The 17,762-nt window shown below is 38.7% G+C and overlaps 2 protein-coding genes across 2 annotated transcripts; both read left to right on the top strand.

The window, feature by feature from the left end:
- The first annotated feature begins 655 nt into the window (after positions 1-655).
- On the top strand, positions 656-3,402 carry LOC146485873 (E3 ubiquitin-protein ligase RNF113A-like). The gene is made up of 2 exons (XM_085102760.1): positions 656-1,163; positions 2,665-3,402. The coding sequence occupies exons 1-2, from the start codon at positions 667-669 to the stop codon at positions 3,137-3,139; spliced, it is 972 nt and encodes a 323-aa protein (XP_084958886.1). The 5' UTR covers positions 656-666; the 3' UTR covers positions 3,140-3,402.
- A 1,167-nt stretch (positions 3,403-4,569) lies between these two features.
- LOC146485872 (uncharacterized) lies at positions 4,570-17,399 on the top strand. Its single transcript, XM_085102859.1, has 9 exons — positions 4,570-4,877; positions 4,998-5,060; positions 6,365-6,446; positions 7,047-7,122; positions 8,139-8,319; positions 9,313-9,452; positions 11,243-11,308; positions 12,038-12,419; positions 13,898-17,399. The coding sequence occupies exons 1-9, from the start codon at positions 4,860-4,862 to the stop codon at positions 14,102-14,104; spliced, it is 1,215 nt and encodes a 404-aa protein (XP_084958985.1). The 5' UTR covers positions 4,570-4,859; the 3' UTR covers positions 14,105-17,399.
- Positions 17,400-17,762: the final 363 nt, after the last annotated feature.

The following is a 17,762-nucleotide window of genomic DNA, read 5'->3' as shown; positions in this document are numbered from 1 at the left end:
TTTGCCCGCGCAAAAAGAGCTTGGTTTCGCAGACACTCTTTTAGTGACGGGTGAAACAGAAAATGGAAGAGGCATCTGCTCTTACAGGCTAGACTACCCCTGGTTTAAACTAAAGAATATTTAAATACAGACTTGACTGGAATAGCTGTTATTTATCAACTGAAGATTCAATGTGGATCAGAAATTAGGCTCATTTCAGCCATCAATCAGTCTGGTATCAAGCCCATTCATCACCTCCACATTTCTCTGTTACTGTCATGGCACTCAGGTGCTACAGCCAGTTTTCTCGTCACTTCACAGCACTGGGAAGTACTGTGATCAAATAAGAACAAGTGTATCTTATAAAATCCTAAAATTATCACATGAACACAGACATCGATTCAACACAACACAACACATATGTATATATACACCTATACTTCTACAAATGACTATTAAAACACAGATACAAAACCAAACAGAAACACAGGATTATGGGGCTAACGGAACAGGAAACGACAAGGAAAATACCACAGATTCTAAACATTCAAACAGCATCCACGTGCACACAACAAAACAACAAACGAAAACTGATTTTCAACCGAGCACACACTGGGGAGAGTGTTCTTGAGCCTCGTTCTGAGGACGAGTTTTTTCGCCGAGAGAGACTGAACTGGAAAAACCAAAATGGCGGATGAGTCTGCAAAAAAGAACGAAGAAATTTCAACTGATAAACCTACTTGCACGTTCTTTAAAAAGGCGAACAGAAACCGAAATGTTCGCAAAAGAAAGGTGGAAAAGTCGGACAGTGAAGAAGAAGATGAAACAACTGTGGTAAGAAAGGAAAAAAAGACAGTTTCCAATAACCCGATGTTCCAGAAAACAGACGGATTTGATTCGAAGTCAAAACGTGAGCAAGTGGAAGAAGACATCGATGTTTCGTTTAAATCAACACGTTCTGCTATGCGAGCAGGTCCAGAGGATCTTGGAGCCACGGCGATCGTGGAGATCGATACAGAGTTTGAGCGCGATGCACAAGCTTTGTTTGAGAAAAACTTGAAGACAAACCAAGAGCTAAAAGAACAGAACAAGGATGACAAACAGTATAGAGGAATGAACAACTACATGACATTCTACGAGAAAAAAGGAACTGCACAGGGAAACGCTTCCAGTGGGATGGTCAGGTAATTTATAACCGCTGGGCAGTAATGCTTGGATCACCTACCACCCCCAGGGGATACCCTTATACTCTTATTAGGGGTTAGCTCACAGAGGGGTACTTCCTTGTTAAAGTGGCCAGGAAGAGTGCTTGAAATCGTACTTTCATCATGGTAAGAGGTGGCCATTAGTGAGAGGTCTCTCCTCCCGGAGGGGAGGGGTACTCCCTTATATGGGCTATGTAGGTATGTGCGGCGCCAAAGGGTATGGTTTTTCAGCCGCTTTGGTCATAAATAGGGTATCGAATTTTAGCCATTTTGCCGCCATTTTGGTAATTAATAGGGTATCAATTTTTGCACTCTAGTCTTGTATTCTTTTTTTTTTGAAGAAGCTATTTCTTCATCATGATGTTTACAGCAACTGTTTACGTTCCGCAACGGCTTGTCATGCGTTCCGGTCACGCGCTGGGATCCAGAGTTTTTTGAACTGAAGTTGATCAGACACTATCAGGTTATAAATAGGGTATCAAATTTTTGGTCAGGTTATAAATAGGGTAGGCAAAATCGCAGATTTTGGTCATAAATAGGGTAAGGGTTTTGGGAAGCGGGCCACACACCCCTATCCATTTTTTTTGGGAGTAGCCCCCCCCCCCCCCCCCCCTCCGGCTCTCCTCCCACCAATGTGGTCTCTTGCATTTTATATAGGTGATGCCAAAGATCTTTGGCGTGGTTTCCAATTCACTCGGCATACTGGTGCATGATCATGGTCTTTGGCATAACATGGTGTAAGTCAGAGGTGGAGGTAATGCCTCATAAGTAATGCCTCACTAGTTCATCAGCATAATGGTGTGACAAAAAATTGCCTAGGCTCTTGAAAACTTCTACTATTCAAGCAAACTGTTTTTGTCTGTTTTTCTCCAAAAATATCCAGGATTTGTCTCCCGGTGTAGGAATTAGAGTTGACAGGCGGTCAGCATATTATTTTCCTGGTGTAGGCATGTGAGCGGCAATTTGGTGTGGAACTTTGAAATTCCCAGCATATCTACGGCATGGGAAGTACACGGAATACATCCTGGTTTAGGGGTTTACTTCAAATTTACCAACAAGTATCCCTGCCCCTTTCATGCAGTGTCCTCCCACCTGGGACCAGCTCTAAACTGTCTGCCTTAAGAAGGTACCCCAGGGTCTACTTAGACATAAATACCTCTATTCATGTCTCTTTGAGTGCTATGTGAATCTGTTGCATTCGATGGTGCTTCACTTGCCATTGGCTCAGGTTAAGACATGTGATTAGCTGTAAAAGGTCTAGTAAAAGTCCAGTTATCACTTGCTTGCTGTAATGCTTGTTGTAACATATACCTTTAGCGTCTCTAATTTTAGGGGAATCAAATAACATATTGGAGGGTGACCTTGCAATGGTTGCCATCCCACTGGTAAACCATAACTTGATTAGCCGTTGTACTTTATATTCTTACTCCACTCTGAATAGTGTAACCTTTTCCCTAAGCTTGTCTTTCTCTTCTTTTAGACAAGGGCCGATCAGGGCCCCAGCAAATCTCCGCGCAACAGTTCGCTGGGATTACCAACCAGACATCTGTAAAGATTACAAAGAAACAGGTTTCTGTGGATTTGGAGACAGCTGTAAATTTATGCATGACCGTAGTGATTATAAACATGGCTGGCAGCTAGAGCGAGAATGGCGCGAAGGAAACTACAGCAAACAAGATCCACATGCTTATGAAATTGACAGTGATGATGATGACGATCTCCCATTTGCTTGTTTTATCTGCCGTGAGTCGTTTTCTAATCCTGTTGTTACCAAATGCAAACATTACTTCTGTGAAGCGTGTGCTCTTAAACATTACAAAAAGAGTAAGAGGTGTTATGTCTGCGGTGTGCAGACTAACGGCATGTTTAATCCTGCAAAGGAACTTATAAAGAAGTTAAAAAGCAAGGAGAATGAGGAGAAAGAAGAGGATTGCAAGGAAGATGAGGAGGATTAGGAAAAAGTGCAATTGAGTTTGTCCAAAACAGATGTGCTCAGTTGCAGCTCTGGGCCTAAGGCCCAGTTGTTCAAAGCCCAATTAAACTAATCCTACATTAACAAGAAATTTGGTTTGAGTTTAATTACACAACAATAAAGATTTGTCGAAAAGATTTTTGCCCCTCAGTTTTGATGTTGCCTTTTCTTTACTACTAGCTGAACATTAGAGTTTAAAAACAATTTAAATGAGCGAGCAGAAAACCTCGGTTAACTTTTAATCATTGATTAATATTAATTGGCTTTCGAACAACCGGGCCCAGTTCCTCAAAGCCCAAGTAAGCTAATCCTGGATTAACATTAACTGTGAATGGAGTTTAATTACTGATCAATAAAGATTCTTCATAATACTTTTTCTCCTAAATGAACCAGATGGATACATAAATGCTGTTAATGTGGACTCTTTTTTTTTGTACCAAAGGCATTAATAATGAAAAAAATGCTTTGACTGCAGTGCTTTTTTGCATGCGGCCTTGAATTCCTTCAAGAAACATTGCTCCAATGTTTTATCCACTGCTTTGTGCTTTGTTTTGTGATAAAAACAGAAATCTTGCCCATAATCATAGGTTAATCATAGGTTTTTGTTGCAAATGAAGTACAAAGCAGTGGATAAAACATTGCGGCCCTGTTTCCAGAAGGAATTCAAGGCCACATGCAAAAACTTTGGTGAATCTGATCTAAAACAACAAATAAGGATTTGAAATGCATTCACATCGGTTATGTTCTCACCCCCCCAATCAGTGAATGACCACATGTTAGGATTTCATCCACAGACTCAAAAGTTAGATCCAACTGTTACAGCATTTGTGAATGTAATTTTGGTATTTGGTCAATTTTCGACACCATATCGCAGTTTCGGCCTTCCCCTAATCTTATTAATGCCCCCCTCCATGCCATTTGTGGTGATTTGGGAACTTTTTTACACTGAATAGAAATAGAATTATTTTAAAGATGAAGGCAGTTGAATTCTAATCTCTGTTTCAAATTTATCTTTAGCAGCCAAAGGATTAAATTATTTAAGGAAACTTTTACACTAAATAGAAGTAAAATTAAAGATGAAGGCAGTTGAATTCTAAATTTTAAATATTTGTCAATATACTAATCGCTGTTTCAAATACTACTTTAGGGAGCAAAGATCAAGGATTAATCGCCCGTTGACTAATTCCGTTTCAAAGGGGATTTTTTTGTTCTGGTTTGAATTTAGCTTTATCATAACAGGTGCCTTGTTTTGGTTAAATATTTGTTCTTTTACCTAATTTTAGCATTTTGCAGGTATTGTTTTGTTTATTTTGTGCCATTTTATATGATGTCTCTCTGTGTGATTGACAGCTGCGAGACAAGCCATTAAAGTTCTGTAATATGATTGGTCGAGACATTGTCGTGCAATTCATAAGTGGCGTATTCAATTTCATTGTCTTTGTTCCTGCAGAACTTCAGACAATCGAAAAATATATAGTCTTGCTGTGTTGTTTGGGCTTTTCACAGACCGTGTTTAGAAAAACATGGTGCAGCCAGATGATATATAAGACGATTAACAACGAAAGATTGAGAGAATTCTGAACGGCGAGTGGAATTATCGTTCAGTTCGGTGATGCGCAAATTGATCTTGCTCGGGTTGTCTCGGCCACAACTTCAACTTTCGAAGAAGAAAGCGCTTGTTAACAATTTTTAAACACTGTCAAATGATAGCTTACAAGAAGGTAAGAACCGCATCTCTTCTTTTTGTTAGCTTCTCGTTTTAATAGCATCTTATTTCCACTTGAATCCATACGTGTTTAATATCTTTTGCGGTGTAATTATCAAATGTGTCTATTACACAGCAACGGCGTAAAGTTGACCCGGTCAAGCAAATCCTAGCTCGGCTCGAAGAAAAGCAAAGCAAGGTAAAAGTAATCCCATAATTACGTTCTTTAAATATTGTTTTCTTTCTATAACCATAATCTTCGTTGTGTTTTCTTTTGTTCGCCCATTAGTCAGCTGCGTTAATTCATAAAGACGGAGTGATCCTTCGGCGCTCGCCTTAGACATTTCATAAATAATTTACTCGTGCAAAGCAAAATAGTCTAAGCTTGGTGTAATCTTCAACTCAAATATTAAAAAATTTGCAGGGATATTTACTGCTAAGCTGCTTTTTCATTGAGAGCTGCGTCTTTCTAGACAGAAACAAATCAAAGTGACTAGAATTGAATTAAAGTTAAATTCATGTTACACCGGGTGACCATAGTAACGTGATCTTTTGAAGCCATTAATTTTTCATAAATTATAATTATTTGCATATTCGTTCATGCGGTGAAAATATACGAGGTGTGAACGGAAATAATTTACATTGTACAGGAAGAGTGTTTTCATTTGGAGAAATTTAATTATCAACATTTAGCTGATATTAAATTTGCTTTAATTTTGAAGTGTCATTTGTCAAGGGGACTCTAGACTTTGGTTTTAGTTCAACATATTTGTCTGTAAAACTTTTTTGCAGCAGCCTGTACAGCCTTTGACTTGATTTTGAGCCAGGGCTCTATTACAGAAAAATCTTTGGCTTAGAATCATAATTACCTTTACACTGTATTGTCCACCGTACTTAAAAAAGATGGCAACTAGTACATTTACTCATAATTCTTAGAATACAAAATCCCGAAAAACGCTCATAAAAATGCACAGAAAAGTTCTAAAAACTCCAAACCTAGCATACACAATGCTGTTAGTTCAGGGACGAATTTCACAAAAATATGGCTGTGAAAAAAATATTGGCTGTGTTAAGTTCGCAAGGTATTGTGGAAAAATGCACAGCTGCTGTCTTTTCTGTAAGGTGGATTGATTTCTTTGATCATAACTTTTAAGTCATGTTTAAAACATAAGCAGCAGTGTTTTATTGGGATTTAAAACCATGAGGCGCAGGTGGGTGGTTTTTGACCCGATAAAACATGTGCTGCGAGTTTTTTTAACAACTTCAAAAACATTCCTGGAAAAGTGTGTGTCAAGAGAGTTCATAACAATGATGCTTTTGTGAACGTTGGAAATTAGCATATGAGAAAAACATTAAACACTGCATACTTATAAGGAGGAGGTTTTATCGGGTTTTAAAACCACTGCACGTGATGTGTTATTGACCATTCAATAGATCAATGGGCTTATGAATTATTAATTAGTTTTTTAATGTTTTTGTGTGTCATTTTTGTTAAACCTTTAGTCAGGATTGTCACTATACTCAAGACAGGATGGCCATAAACAAGAGAAAGATGATGTCCTGCCGATGGTTCAGCCATTCGGTGGTAGGTAGATGTTCGTGCGCAGTATATTGTTCCAGGGGTGGGGGAGGAGAGGGCATGCATGTGGAGGGGTGGTCACCCCATTAAATATATGGAGCGGTATAGGTTTGTGCAGTCTCAAAGGGTACAGTATATCTCTTGGGCATTTTGGTTGTAAATATTATAGATGTTAGCCTCTTTGGTCTGAAGCAATGTTTAGTTCCAGAAAATATCCATATCCCCCCTCCCCCCACAGTAGGAATTTGAAATTCTAGACCCAAAATGTAAAGAAATGCATGAAGCTAAATTGGAATTTCCGGAAGGGGTAGGGGGTCTTTGAAGAAATCCTCTTAGTTGGGGGGATATGCATCTTTGCAAGAACTAAACAATGTTGTAATGGTGGGGTTTATATTTTCGCCATTTTGGACTGAAGATTAGACCCAGGAAGGAGTGAGATAGTGAGGAATTGTATGTTTATGGTCTGAAATCACAATAATGGTTTCCTTATCTTGGTTTCCCACACCCCCTCTCCCCCCCAAAATCAGAGCATCTCAGACTATCTTAGGTTGCACAGTAACAAAGGGGGCACCGTCCTTAATGTTCTCTCTGTTATTCTCTTTCCAGAGGCTACCTCCACTGCCAGCAAGAATTCTCCTTTCTTCCCAGATTTATCAGCTGCTCGGCAGAAGGCTCACAGAAGGTAAGATGCAATGACGTCAGGAACAGGAGCTCCAAGTAACCTGTACAAAAAGTGATCAATACCTTATTTCTCCTTAAGACATTTTGGCTACAGCATTTATACAGGTCGTGAGAATAAAGGAAATTGATCACCTAAAGTAAAATGTCTTGATGTTTAACAATATTCTCACAACTATTACTGTGACAAACATATAGAGAAAGTGAGGGGAATTTGCATGTGGACTTGAAGTGCCATAGACCTTTCTCATAAATGGCCGTTGATTTATCATTCTTTTTTACCTATGTTAATTAGCGCTTCTTACCTCATTTTAGGGTCAAAATTCTATGTTAACAATGGTAGTAAGCCAAGGCTAATTTTCACAAAAATAAAAGAATTTTTTATCGGATGTCATTTATGAAACAGGCCCCAGTTGTTCAAAGGCCGGATAACTTTATCTGCTGGATAAGGCACTATTCAGGGTTTAAAATATACTTCACGTTCAACGTTGTCCAAGGTTTTCGTACACTCCCAAACTTAACTGTGGTTAGAGTGTGCATACTAGCTTGTACAAGAGGAAATACTGAAATCTTTTCCCAGATTGAAATTGTCGGATAGTGACTTATCCACAGGATAAAGTTATCCGGCCTTTGAACAACTGGTGCCAGGTCTATAGCCTATCTTTTCTTTTCTTTTCCTTTTTTTTTTTTGTTTCTATTCACTTTCACACCTACATCTACACATCACCCAAAGAACATCTGCAAGAAAATGTACAATTTGCGGCAAACATCATTTTTTGTTTTGTTTTTAAAAATGCTATATTTTTGCAGTCCTCCCTCACATGCAGGTTAAGAAGGCCATCAAATTTGCAAGGCACAGAAGTTCATGTGACATAGATTCAGGAACCCATATTGCCATGTTTGTTTCAGTAAAGAATGAACAAAGCATTGTGGTTTACAATACAGTAATTATACAAAATGAAAGGATGCCAATATGCAATTTAGATTCCATTTTTAAGTGTATTCTGAATTCTGTGGCAGGTTAAATGCAGGATTACAACATGCCATTGATGAAAGTGATCGAAAGTCAGCACTGTATGCTCAAGCCAGGGCCGACAAACGGCTGAACCTGACATTTCCTCCTGCCAAATCACATGAGATGTCTGCTCCTGTTAGTCACAGCAGTCAGAACTATTCATTTAGTGGCTGGTCTGATAGCCCTGTAAGTATTGATGTCATTGCTGCCACATATTCAATATTCACAATTAACAGCCCCACTCGAATGTGCTTTTCAACAGCTTTCATTTGAATGGTCACACTTTAGGATTTCATCCACTGACTCAAAAGATAGAACCACCTTATACAGCATAATAAACAGCACCACAGGAAAGTACTGCTCAGTAGCTTTCATTTGAATGGTCACACTTTAGGATTTTATTCACAGACTCAAAAGTTAGAACCACCTTGTACAGGATAATAAACAGCACCACAGGAAAGTACTGCTCAGTAGCTTTCATTTGAATGGTTACATTTGAAGATTTCATCCACAAACTTAAAAGTTTGTAACACCTTGTACAGCATAATAAACAGAACCACAGGAAAGTACTGCTCAGTAGCTTTCATTTGAATGATTACATTTGAAGATTTCATCCACAAACTTAAAAGTTTGAACCACCTTGTACAGCATAATAAACAGCACCACAGGAAAGTACTGCTCAGTAGCTTTCATTTGAATGGTCACACTTTAGGATTTCATCCACAGACTCAAAAGATAGAACCACCTTGGACAGCATAACAAACAGCACCGCAAGAAAGAACTGCTCAGTAGCTTTCATTTGAATAGTCACACTTTAGGATTTCATCTTCAAACTAAAAAATCAGAACCACCTTGTACAGCATAATAAACAGCACCACAGGAAAGTCCTGCTCAGTAGCTTTCATTTGAATGGTAACTAACACTTAAGGATTTCATCAGACTCACACGCTATAACTACATGTACTTTTAAGATTTTGCTCAAAAGTTAGAACCAAATTAAATCAGGGAGGTTATGACCTTGGCAGATTAAGGAATATTAAGCCCCTCCCTCCCCTCCCCTCTCTCCTAAAGCCCCACCCCACTCTTTACTCCTCTTCTTTGTTCCCGTAGAATAGCTATTAGAAGTTCACATTATTGGCTTATTAGTGATTGTTGTTTGTCTCTTCTTATTGTTTACAGTCGCAAGGAGTGGAGAATATTCGCAATAGTCATTACACCAGTATGAATCCGTTTGGATACAACCGGCGAACCTTGGCTTTCCAGCCTACGTCTCTGAATTATGTTGTAGAATGGCCTGAAACATGGCCTCTTAAAATCATGTAAGTGATCAATATCTGATTTCCCCCCATTATAGCAATAGATTGTCAAATAGTCAGGTGGTGAGAATTTAAAGTATCATTAGCTAGGGGATGTCTCCTTCATGTACCATTAAATTTAAGTGATCAGTACTTGATTTCTCCTTAATACAGTAACAGCACAGGGAGTCCACAAAAGTTGTGAAAAAGAAATAAATTAATAAATTATTGACTTACGCTGTTCGTTTCTTGTGGTTTTCTATAGTGCTCATTTGCATAAAATTTACGCGACAGCACTAATGTTGTGTACTAAGTTGTGCGCGAGCTGATCTGCATCTGAGCTCTGCTGACTTTACTATATAAATATTGACAAGGGAGGCAACTTTTTCGCCAAACAATTTGAACACACTCAGCAAAATAGCTTTGAACGTTCAACTTGTTCGCCTCTTTGCAACCATATTCGTATCAAACGAAAGCTGGATAATTTTGGAACACGCTTACCTGTCAGAATCCCAAGAAGAAACAATTTTGAGCCAGCATTTTAGCTCCCTTTTCGTAGTTTTGCTCGATGAAGTTTTTCGCAACAGCTGCGGCCAGTTACCTTGGCGCAGACGTCACAGATTTACGTGCCATCTCGAGCGAAATGTCGCCTCTCCCTACCACGCAAAGATGTTTTTGCGCGACAGCCATGGACAGTCACCGCTCCCTGTTTGGTCACAAATTGAGCGAGGCTGGAAATAAATTTCAGCCGACTTGTCGCTCAAACCTAAATTTTGTAAAGAAAATCAAAGTAGAATTTCAGTTCGCGCAATTTGTGACTAAACAGGGAGTGGTGACTGTCCATGGCTGTCGTGCAAAAACATCTTTGCGAGGTAGGGAGAGGCGACATTTCGCTCGAGATGGCGCGTAAATCTGTGACGTCTGCGCCAAGGTAACTGGCCGCAGCTGTTGCGAAAAACTTCATCGAGCAAAACTGCGAAAAGGGAGCTAAAATGCTGGCTCAAAATTGTTTCTTCTTGGGATTCTGACAGGTAATTGTGTTCCAAAATTATCCAGCTTTCGTTTGATACGAATTTGGTTGCAAAGAGGCGAACAAGTCGAACGTTCAAAGCTATTTTGCTGAGTGTGTTCAAATTGTTTGGCGAAAAAGTTGCCTCCCTTGTCAATATTTAAAAAGTCAGCAGAGCTCAGATGCAGATCAGCTCGCGCACAACTCAGTACACGACATTAGTGCTGTCGCGTAAATTTTATGCAAATGAGCACTATAGAAAACCACAAGAAACGAACAACGTAAGTCAATAATTTATTAATTTATTTCTTTTTCACAACTTTTGTGGACTCCCTGTGGTAACAGTATATTGGGAAGCAAGCACGTGATGAGAATTTGAAAAAATCATTCATCAGGGGATAATAGAGAGATTTAGAATCACAGTACGGTGAACAGGAAATGTGAGAATTGCATTTATGTTTTCTTGAAAAAATCAGTACATAGATGAGAATAGTGCAAAATAATTCTGGCCTTTGATGTTAACACAAAACTACTCAATTTTACTGAGAAACTGAAAACAGCGAGCGGCAAATATAGGACAGATATGGTCACATTGTCATTTCTGCCGTTTGCTCTTTGCCGTGAATGTAATTTTAAATCTCTTTATTGGCTCAGTGTACCACCAAATTTTAGAGACCAACATGTGATTTCTTTGCACAAAGTCAGTTCTGGTAATGAGAACAAGAAATTTATATTAGTTGACAGTGACAAATTATGGGACAGTGATTTTAATGTCCGCTGTTATTCTGTCTGTGTATCTCTGCAGGAGCCTTGGCAAAGGAACTGGTAGGCCTTGTAGGCCTTGCAAGAAAAAAGAAAACATCAAGTACAAGTAGGTGCTTTTTATCTCAAATTACCGGTAAAAGGACTTTTTCTTTGGTAAAGAGTTGCTGACAAATAGGTTTAGCAATCACCAGCTCTAGCACTGCATGAGCAATGTTTCCAGAAACAGGTTTCTGGCTACTTCAGAGCTTAATTATTTAAAGGGTTTTACTTTCATCATCATTATCATCATCATTGTCGTCATCATCATCATCATCAGCGTCATTATCATCATTGTAATCATCATCATTATAACAATTATAATGATGTTGATGAAAATTGGAGTTTTTCCAGCTACAGTACGTGCACATTCATTGGCTACATATAGTTCATGGTCACATAAAATCAAACAATGGAACTGTTTTCCACAAAAAAAAAATCCAGGAGAGGGTAACACTGCAAAAACTATGACATCCGACAGGGCTGCAAATGTTGACCACTTTTGCACATGAACAGAGCATCTCTGAGAGTGGCATGATGTTGTAAGATTCAGTGCTTTTTTTAAAGTTTTTGTTTTTTCCTTTCAGTTTTGTTTTCCATGTTTGATGTATTAAATGTCTTTGTTGTGCTAAAAAAACGGTTAATTTTGTTTCCTGAGAATCTCAATGTTTTCTGAGGCAAAGTCAAGGCAACATTGAGAAACAATTTCTTGACAGTTAAAACTGTTTCCCTTACAACCAGTCATTATTAATTCCTTATTGGTGAATAAAAACTGATGTCGAAACTTTCTTTGCGGCAGGCCTAAAGTATTCCGTAAAGTGCATTTTGAGGGCTCTCCAACACCTTGCACATCACCAGATGGGCCAGCAAACAGAGCCACAAAACAAGTGTCATCTTTGGCTAGAGTCACGCCTCGAGAAAACCAGTCTAAACAAGTTTCACCAGAAATGCAAACTACTGAGTTGTCTACAGGGCCAGCTCTCTCTCAGCCATCAGGTAGTCATGAGCCGCGACAAGAAGAGGAGATAGAAGAGCTCCCTTTACAGGGTGGAGACTTTGATGACAGTGTTGCTGGTAAAATGCTTGAGGTTGAAGATAGAAAAAGTGCAGAGAACCCGAGAGCGTACTCAGATATGAGTTCCTTGTCGGAAAGTGCGTATTTGGGAACATTTCAAGACAAGGTGGGTAAAACCATTAGTTTTGTTTAACATTAACGTGTTTAAAAAACTGATGTACCAAAAGTCAGAACTACCTTGTACAGCATAGAAGACAGCAGCGCCGGAAAGTGCTTCTCAGTAGCTTTCATTTGAATGGTCACACTTCAGGATTTCATCCACAGACTCAAACATTAGAACCACCTTGTACAGCATAATAAACAGCACCACAGGAAAGTACTGCTCAGTAGCTTTCATTTGAATGGTCACACTTTAGGATTTCATCCACAGACTCAACAGTCAGAACCACTTTGTACAGCGTAATAAACAGCACCAGAGAAAAGTACTGCTCAGTAGCTTTCATTTGAATGGTCATACTTCAGGATTTCATCCACAGACTCAAACATTAGAACCACCTTGAACAGCATAATAAACAGCACCACAGGAAGGTCCTTTGTTTTCGTTTTAGTGATCACACTTCTGGATTTCATCCAAAGGAACTTCCTTGTACAGCATAATAAAATATAATAATAATAATGATGATGATGATGATGATGATGATGATGATGATGATGATAATAATAAAATATAAATATAAATATAGTAAATCACTTTTGGAAAGTGCTGATAAGGACTTTCATTTGATTAGTCGCGCTTAGCAATTTCGTCCACGGACCCATATAACATTAGACTTAATGTGGGCAACAGTTTTGCTGCTGAAACTTCCCACAATCGCATGAACTTTTTTGTTTTGTAATAAATGTGATGGTGTATTTTAAGCCTGGTGTATGAAAGAGAACGATGTATTATTGAAAGTGACACAGGCATACTCGGAAAAAAGGAAATCCGAGTGCTCCTATCAGGAGTCGAACCTAAGACCTTCCGATTACTAGTTCAAATGCTCTACCACTGAGCTACAGGAGACTCGTGGGAGCTAAGGCCATTAAACTAGGTTCGTGGAACAAACATCCTGTATACTGCTAGGATTGGAATGTCAATTCAATGTCAATTCCACATTTTTCTAATCCCTGTTCCTTGTATTAATGTTGTAAATTAGTTTGTGGAATTAAAGCATCCTTGTTCCCAGAGCCTACGATCTTTTGGTCAGCGGTTAGATCGTAGGCCCTGGTAACAGCAATTACTGGATGTCGTGAATTTCACGACATCCAGTAGCGCACGTTCAGTGTGATAAATTACCATTGCGCTTGCTCAGTATTATTATTGCTCAGTACTGCTCAGTATTTCCTCAGTATTAGGAAGAAAAGACAAATGCGCAGAAGCGTAGCATTTTTCACCTTATAGCGCATCAGATTTTCGACAGCCAATGAAAAAAAAAGATATTTTTGGATGGACCCAGAGCCGCTCGTTCAACAATTTAAAAAAAAAACGTTGGGGCTCTGGGGACGAGAATGGAATTAAAGAAACTTGAAACTTGAATGTGTGGCATATGCGCAATGGAATACATGTGATGGTATTATGTTTTGTTCTTCTTTCTAAATGCCCAGGCCAGTGAGGCACAGGACGAAACTGAGAACCAACAAACTGGCAATACAACCAAAGCCTCCAATGTCCCTCCATGCACCCCCACCCCCACATCCAGTGGTCCAAAAGATGTGCCCGAGGAGGGTGATGACGATTCTCGAACCCTACTGATGGAAATCGTGTCACAGATAACCGCGGAGCCTGGGTCAGACTTTATGCAGGACATTTGACAGCTTGAGCTACGCGACCTAAGGAAGGCATGTTTGGAATGTATCCGTTGGCCACAGATAAAGCAGGCGCCTTGTGTGAGAAATGAATCTTCTACGAATGCCCCCCTAAATAATAGAGAGATTTAAGCCGCTTTTACACTGGGCAATTTTTCTTGCAACTTGTCTCGCAATCTCGTTGAGCCGTTGAGACACAAGTTGCACGGATCGTTGCGTAGTGTAACATACTCTAAATGAACGTGTCTCGCAACTTTTTTGTTGCAGTCACTATTGCACGAAGTAGAACCGACTTATACTTTTCGCAACAGTTGCTGCAACAAAAACTGAATTGCGAGAAATGTTTATTTCAGGGCATGTTACACTAGGCAATGATTCGTGCAACCTCTGTCGCAACAAAATTGCGAGACAAGTTGCAAGAAAAATTGCCTTGTAACAGCGCCTTTAGAATTATGTTAACGGTAAACTTCTGAAATGACCACGTGACATGTGACCTACATTTGCCGCTCGCTGTTTTCAGTTTCTCAGGAAAATTGAGTAGTTTTGCGTTAGCATCAAAGGCCAGAATTATTTTGCGCTATTCTCATCTAGGTACTCAGTTTTTTCAAGAAAACTTAAACGCGAATCTCACGTTTGCCGTTTGCCTTAAACGAAATTCTAAACCTCTTTAATAATTTATTGTTTTCAGTTTTAAAAAGGTTGATTTGCAATGATGCATTATTTTCTGCCCGTTTCTTTTAGCCAACCTTAATCCGGATTTTGCGATCGAGAATTGGTTTTTCCGATCCATCTAGAGACAAACCAATCTTGGATTGCAGTCAGAAGATACGAAACTAGATCGCTCGGTAGGATTGATCTCTGAATCTGGTCTCGGATTGACGTTCAATTTGTCTTGTGCTGCTGATCTAAAATGAGTTCATTTACACGAAAAAAATAAATAAATAAAGAAGATTTGACGAGGTTTCTTCTAGACCTTCGACGTTGCAAAATTACTGCAAATACAAACATATTACGCATCAAATGCGTACTAACGTGTCAGTCCTTGCGCAACAGATCGGTAAGTCTAAAGCGCCTTCATGATTTGATTTCTAGAATAAACTCTGCAAGGATTTAATTTCTTTCCAGTTTTTTGTTTCAGCTAGCATGAAAATCTAAACCGTATTCTGACTGAATTAATCAGACAACAGATTGACTAAAAGGAACGGAACGTGTTACGCGCTTACAGACAACAATTTGGCTACCTTTCTTTACTCAAATCGAACGAGGTTCTATATAAATGTCTTCCGTTTAAAGAAACGAATGAAAATGTAAGAATTACACGTCCAACGCTCAGGAAAATGAAGTTTCTCGGCAAAGGTTTTGGTCCCGTTCACATCCATACGTTTTGTTCCAAGTTAGGCCTTCCGTTCACAAGTCAGTTGTCGAAAACATTGAACAGTGAAAAATACCGCGTCTTAAAAAAGACTCCTTAAAGTGTATATATATATTTTTAAAAAGGTCATTCATCTCTGTAATATGTGGACGAAAACTGAAGATTTCGGAAGCGATGAAGTGACAAACTCTTAGCCATCTTGTAGACTGTGTAAAAAATATAGTACGTATTTGCAGAATCTCCAAATACCTTTTCGTTCGTCTAAAGCGTTTAGCAAACCGTACGGCTCGTCCCGTCCCACCCCGCCCTTGTTTTTTTTTTAATCGTATTTGTGTGGACGGGCTTGAAGTTTTAGATTTAATAGCTGTCTTAATTTTGAAACACGCATAATTCGTCTTAGAAGAACATTGCCGTTGCAGGTTGTTGATCTCTTGCAATGTTTCCGTGAAAATGCGTTAAAAATCGTCCGCGCTATCTCACTCAGTAAAGATTTTTCACACAACATTCATTGTGTTAAAATCGCTTCGTGTAAGGTCATTGTTGTGCGTCTTCTGAGATAGGTACAAGCAGTTTTTGACATGTTTTTGTCGATCTTCCCAATTCGTGATAGCCACGTGCTGATAAACTGCACGCGCGCTTGCTTGCTCTCTGATTGGCTGAGAGGCTTAGAAAACCAACAAAAATACGTCAAACGTTAATCAAACACGTTATCCCACGTGATAACGTGATAATGCGTTTCACTGTATCAAATTTTATATTTTGTTTTTAAACGATATAAATTATTTGAAGCGAAAGATACCTTACTGTAGGAAACTGTTTTTCTGCCAGGAAAAAAAATGAAATTCGATTGTTAAGTTTTAATAAATTTCTCCGAAATTTTGCAAATGGCGGGTTGTGAAACATCGCTGTTAAAAAACGACGGAAACAATGGGCTACAGTAAAGTATCGGTCGTTTTCCTAAGTAAAATCTACTAGAAAAGGGTGTTTTATATTGAAATATATGTACATTATGAAAAATATGAAGTATTTCTACCCATTATCTACCCTGCAAAACTAGAGCTGTAAAGTTTAGCTGTAGTACCAAGCCGGAGATTTGACGGAATTGGGTTCTAACTCAACTATCTGATAAACCTAAAAGCTTTCGCTCTTCTGTAAAAATTACATAAAAAATCTGGCCACATTTTCTTTTCTGACAGTTCTTTTCAATGACGAAACGACTTTGAAAGAAATTTGTATATTGTTGTCTTAACGTGTCGCTGGAGAAGCTCAACCGTCAAAAAGAATTTTGACCGGTTGGACGTACGAAACTACACGTGTAGCTTTGTTTTATTTTTAGTTATTTTATTGTTGTGTGGCATCCAGTGACGATCATTCCTTGTTTTCTAATTTAGGTTGCGTAGCGAAAAGATGTAAATGTTGTGTCGAGGGAACAAATAAGTAGCCAAGTCGTTCGTTACAGTTTTCGTGCGGAATGGCAATTCATTAAACTTCCTGAAACCTTTATTGGGCTTAAAGTATTCTATGTTTAGGCAATGACAATGTTAGCATAGAAATTACAACTTTTAAAAAGCATACTTGAAATCTACTATTAATTTTTCCCAAAGCGCTATTTGTTCCCTCGACTTTGTTGTGCATGTGGTTGTAAGGATTGTCAAGCAATCTTTCGCTTTTTTATCTTAAGTTTTTTAAACGATTATTATGTGGATTGAAAATGTTTGCTGGTTAACAATTGTCCAGTTATATTAAGATTTATTTCAATATTCAGAGTCATTTATATATATATACAAAGAAAGAGTTTTATTATATTTGTATAAAGAATTCCGCTTCAAATATATTGTTCCATTTAATGGTCGGGGCTTAATGATCCCAAGATTTATGCTTGTATTATAATAGAACGGTTGTTCTAATAAAGTTTTTGATAAAAAATGCTTTGCTTTATCACTTATGATCTGACCAGAGCTGGTTCTTTTAAAATCATTTTCTTATGTTAACTTGTGTTTCTTTCAATTTCCTTGACTAGCTTTTTTTTTCTTTTCGTGGCCAAATGAATCACATTTGGCCAAATAACAAAATAACTTTAATGATCCAATGAGAACTCAAAGCAAAAATGACGAAAGCAAAGCGCGGGAAAACGTGCAACCGGTGCCAAGCGCGGGAAAATTTGGACCAGTACGTAGCACGAGAAAACATGAAGCCGATGCCAACCAAAGCGCGGGAAAACATGTAACCGGTATTGTGCGCGAATAAACACGCTAGCAGTGCCAAAGTGAGGCAAAACGTATAACTGATGCT

Source organism: Pavona decussata, unplaced genomic scaffold (assembly GCF_977016875.1).
Source record: "Pavona decussata unplaced genomic scaffold, jaPavDecu1.1 SCAFFOLD_24, whole genome shotgun sequence".
NCBI lineage: Eukaryota > Metazoa > Cnidaria > Anthozoa > Scleractinia > Agariciidae > Pavona > Pavona decussata.
The sequence above is the reverse complement of the archived record's forward strand: the minus strand, read 5'-3'. Positions and strand labels throughout refer to the sequence as shown.

Coding starts and splice junctions, on each gene's coding strand:
- LOC146485872 (XM_085102859.1), top strand. Junction 5,061..6,364: donor TCGAAGAAAAGCAAAGCAAG/GTAAAAGTAATC, acceptor TTAAACCTTTAG/TCAGGATTGTCACTATACTC. Junction 9,453..11,242: donor ACATGGCCTCTTAAAATCAT/GTAAGTGATCAA, acceptor GTATCTCTGCAG/GAGCCTTGGCAAAGGAACTG.
- LOC146485873 (XM_085102760.1), top strand. CDS start 667: ATGGCGGATGAGTCTGCAAAAAAGAACGAAGAAATTTCAACTGATAAA. Junction 1,164..2,664: donor GCTTCCAGTGGGATGGTCAG/GTAATTTATAAC, acceptor CTCTTCTTTTAG/ACAAGGGCCGATCAGGGCCC.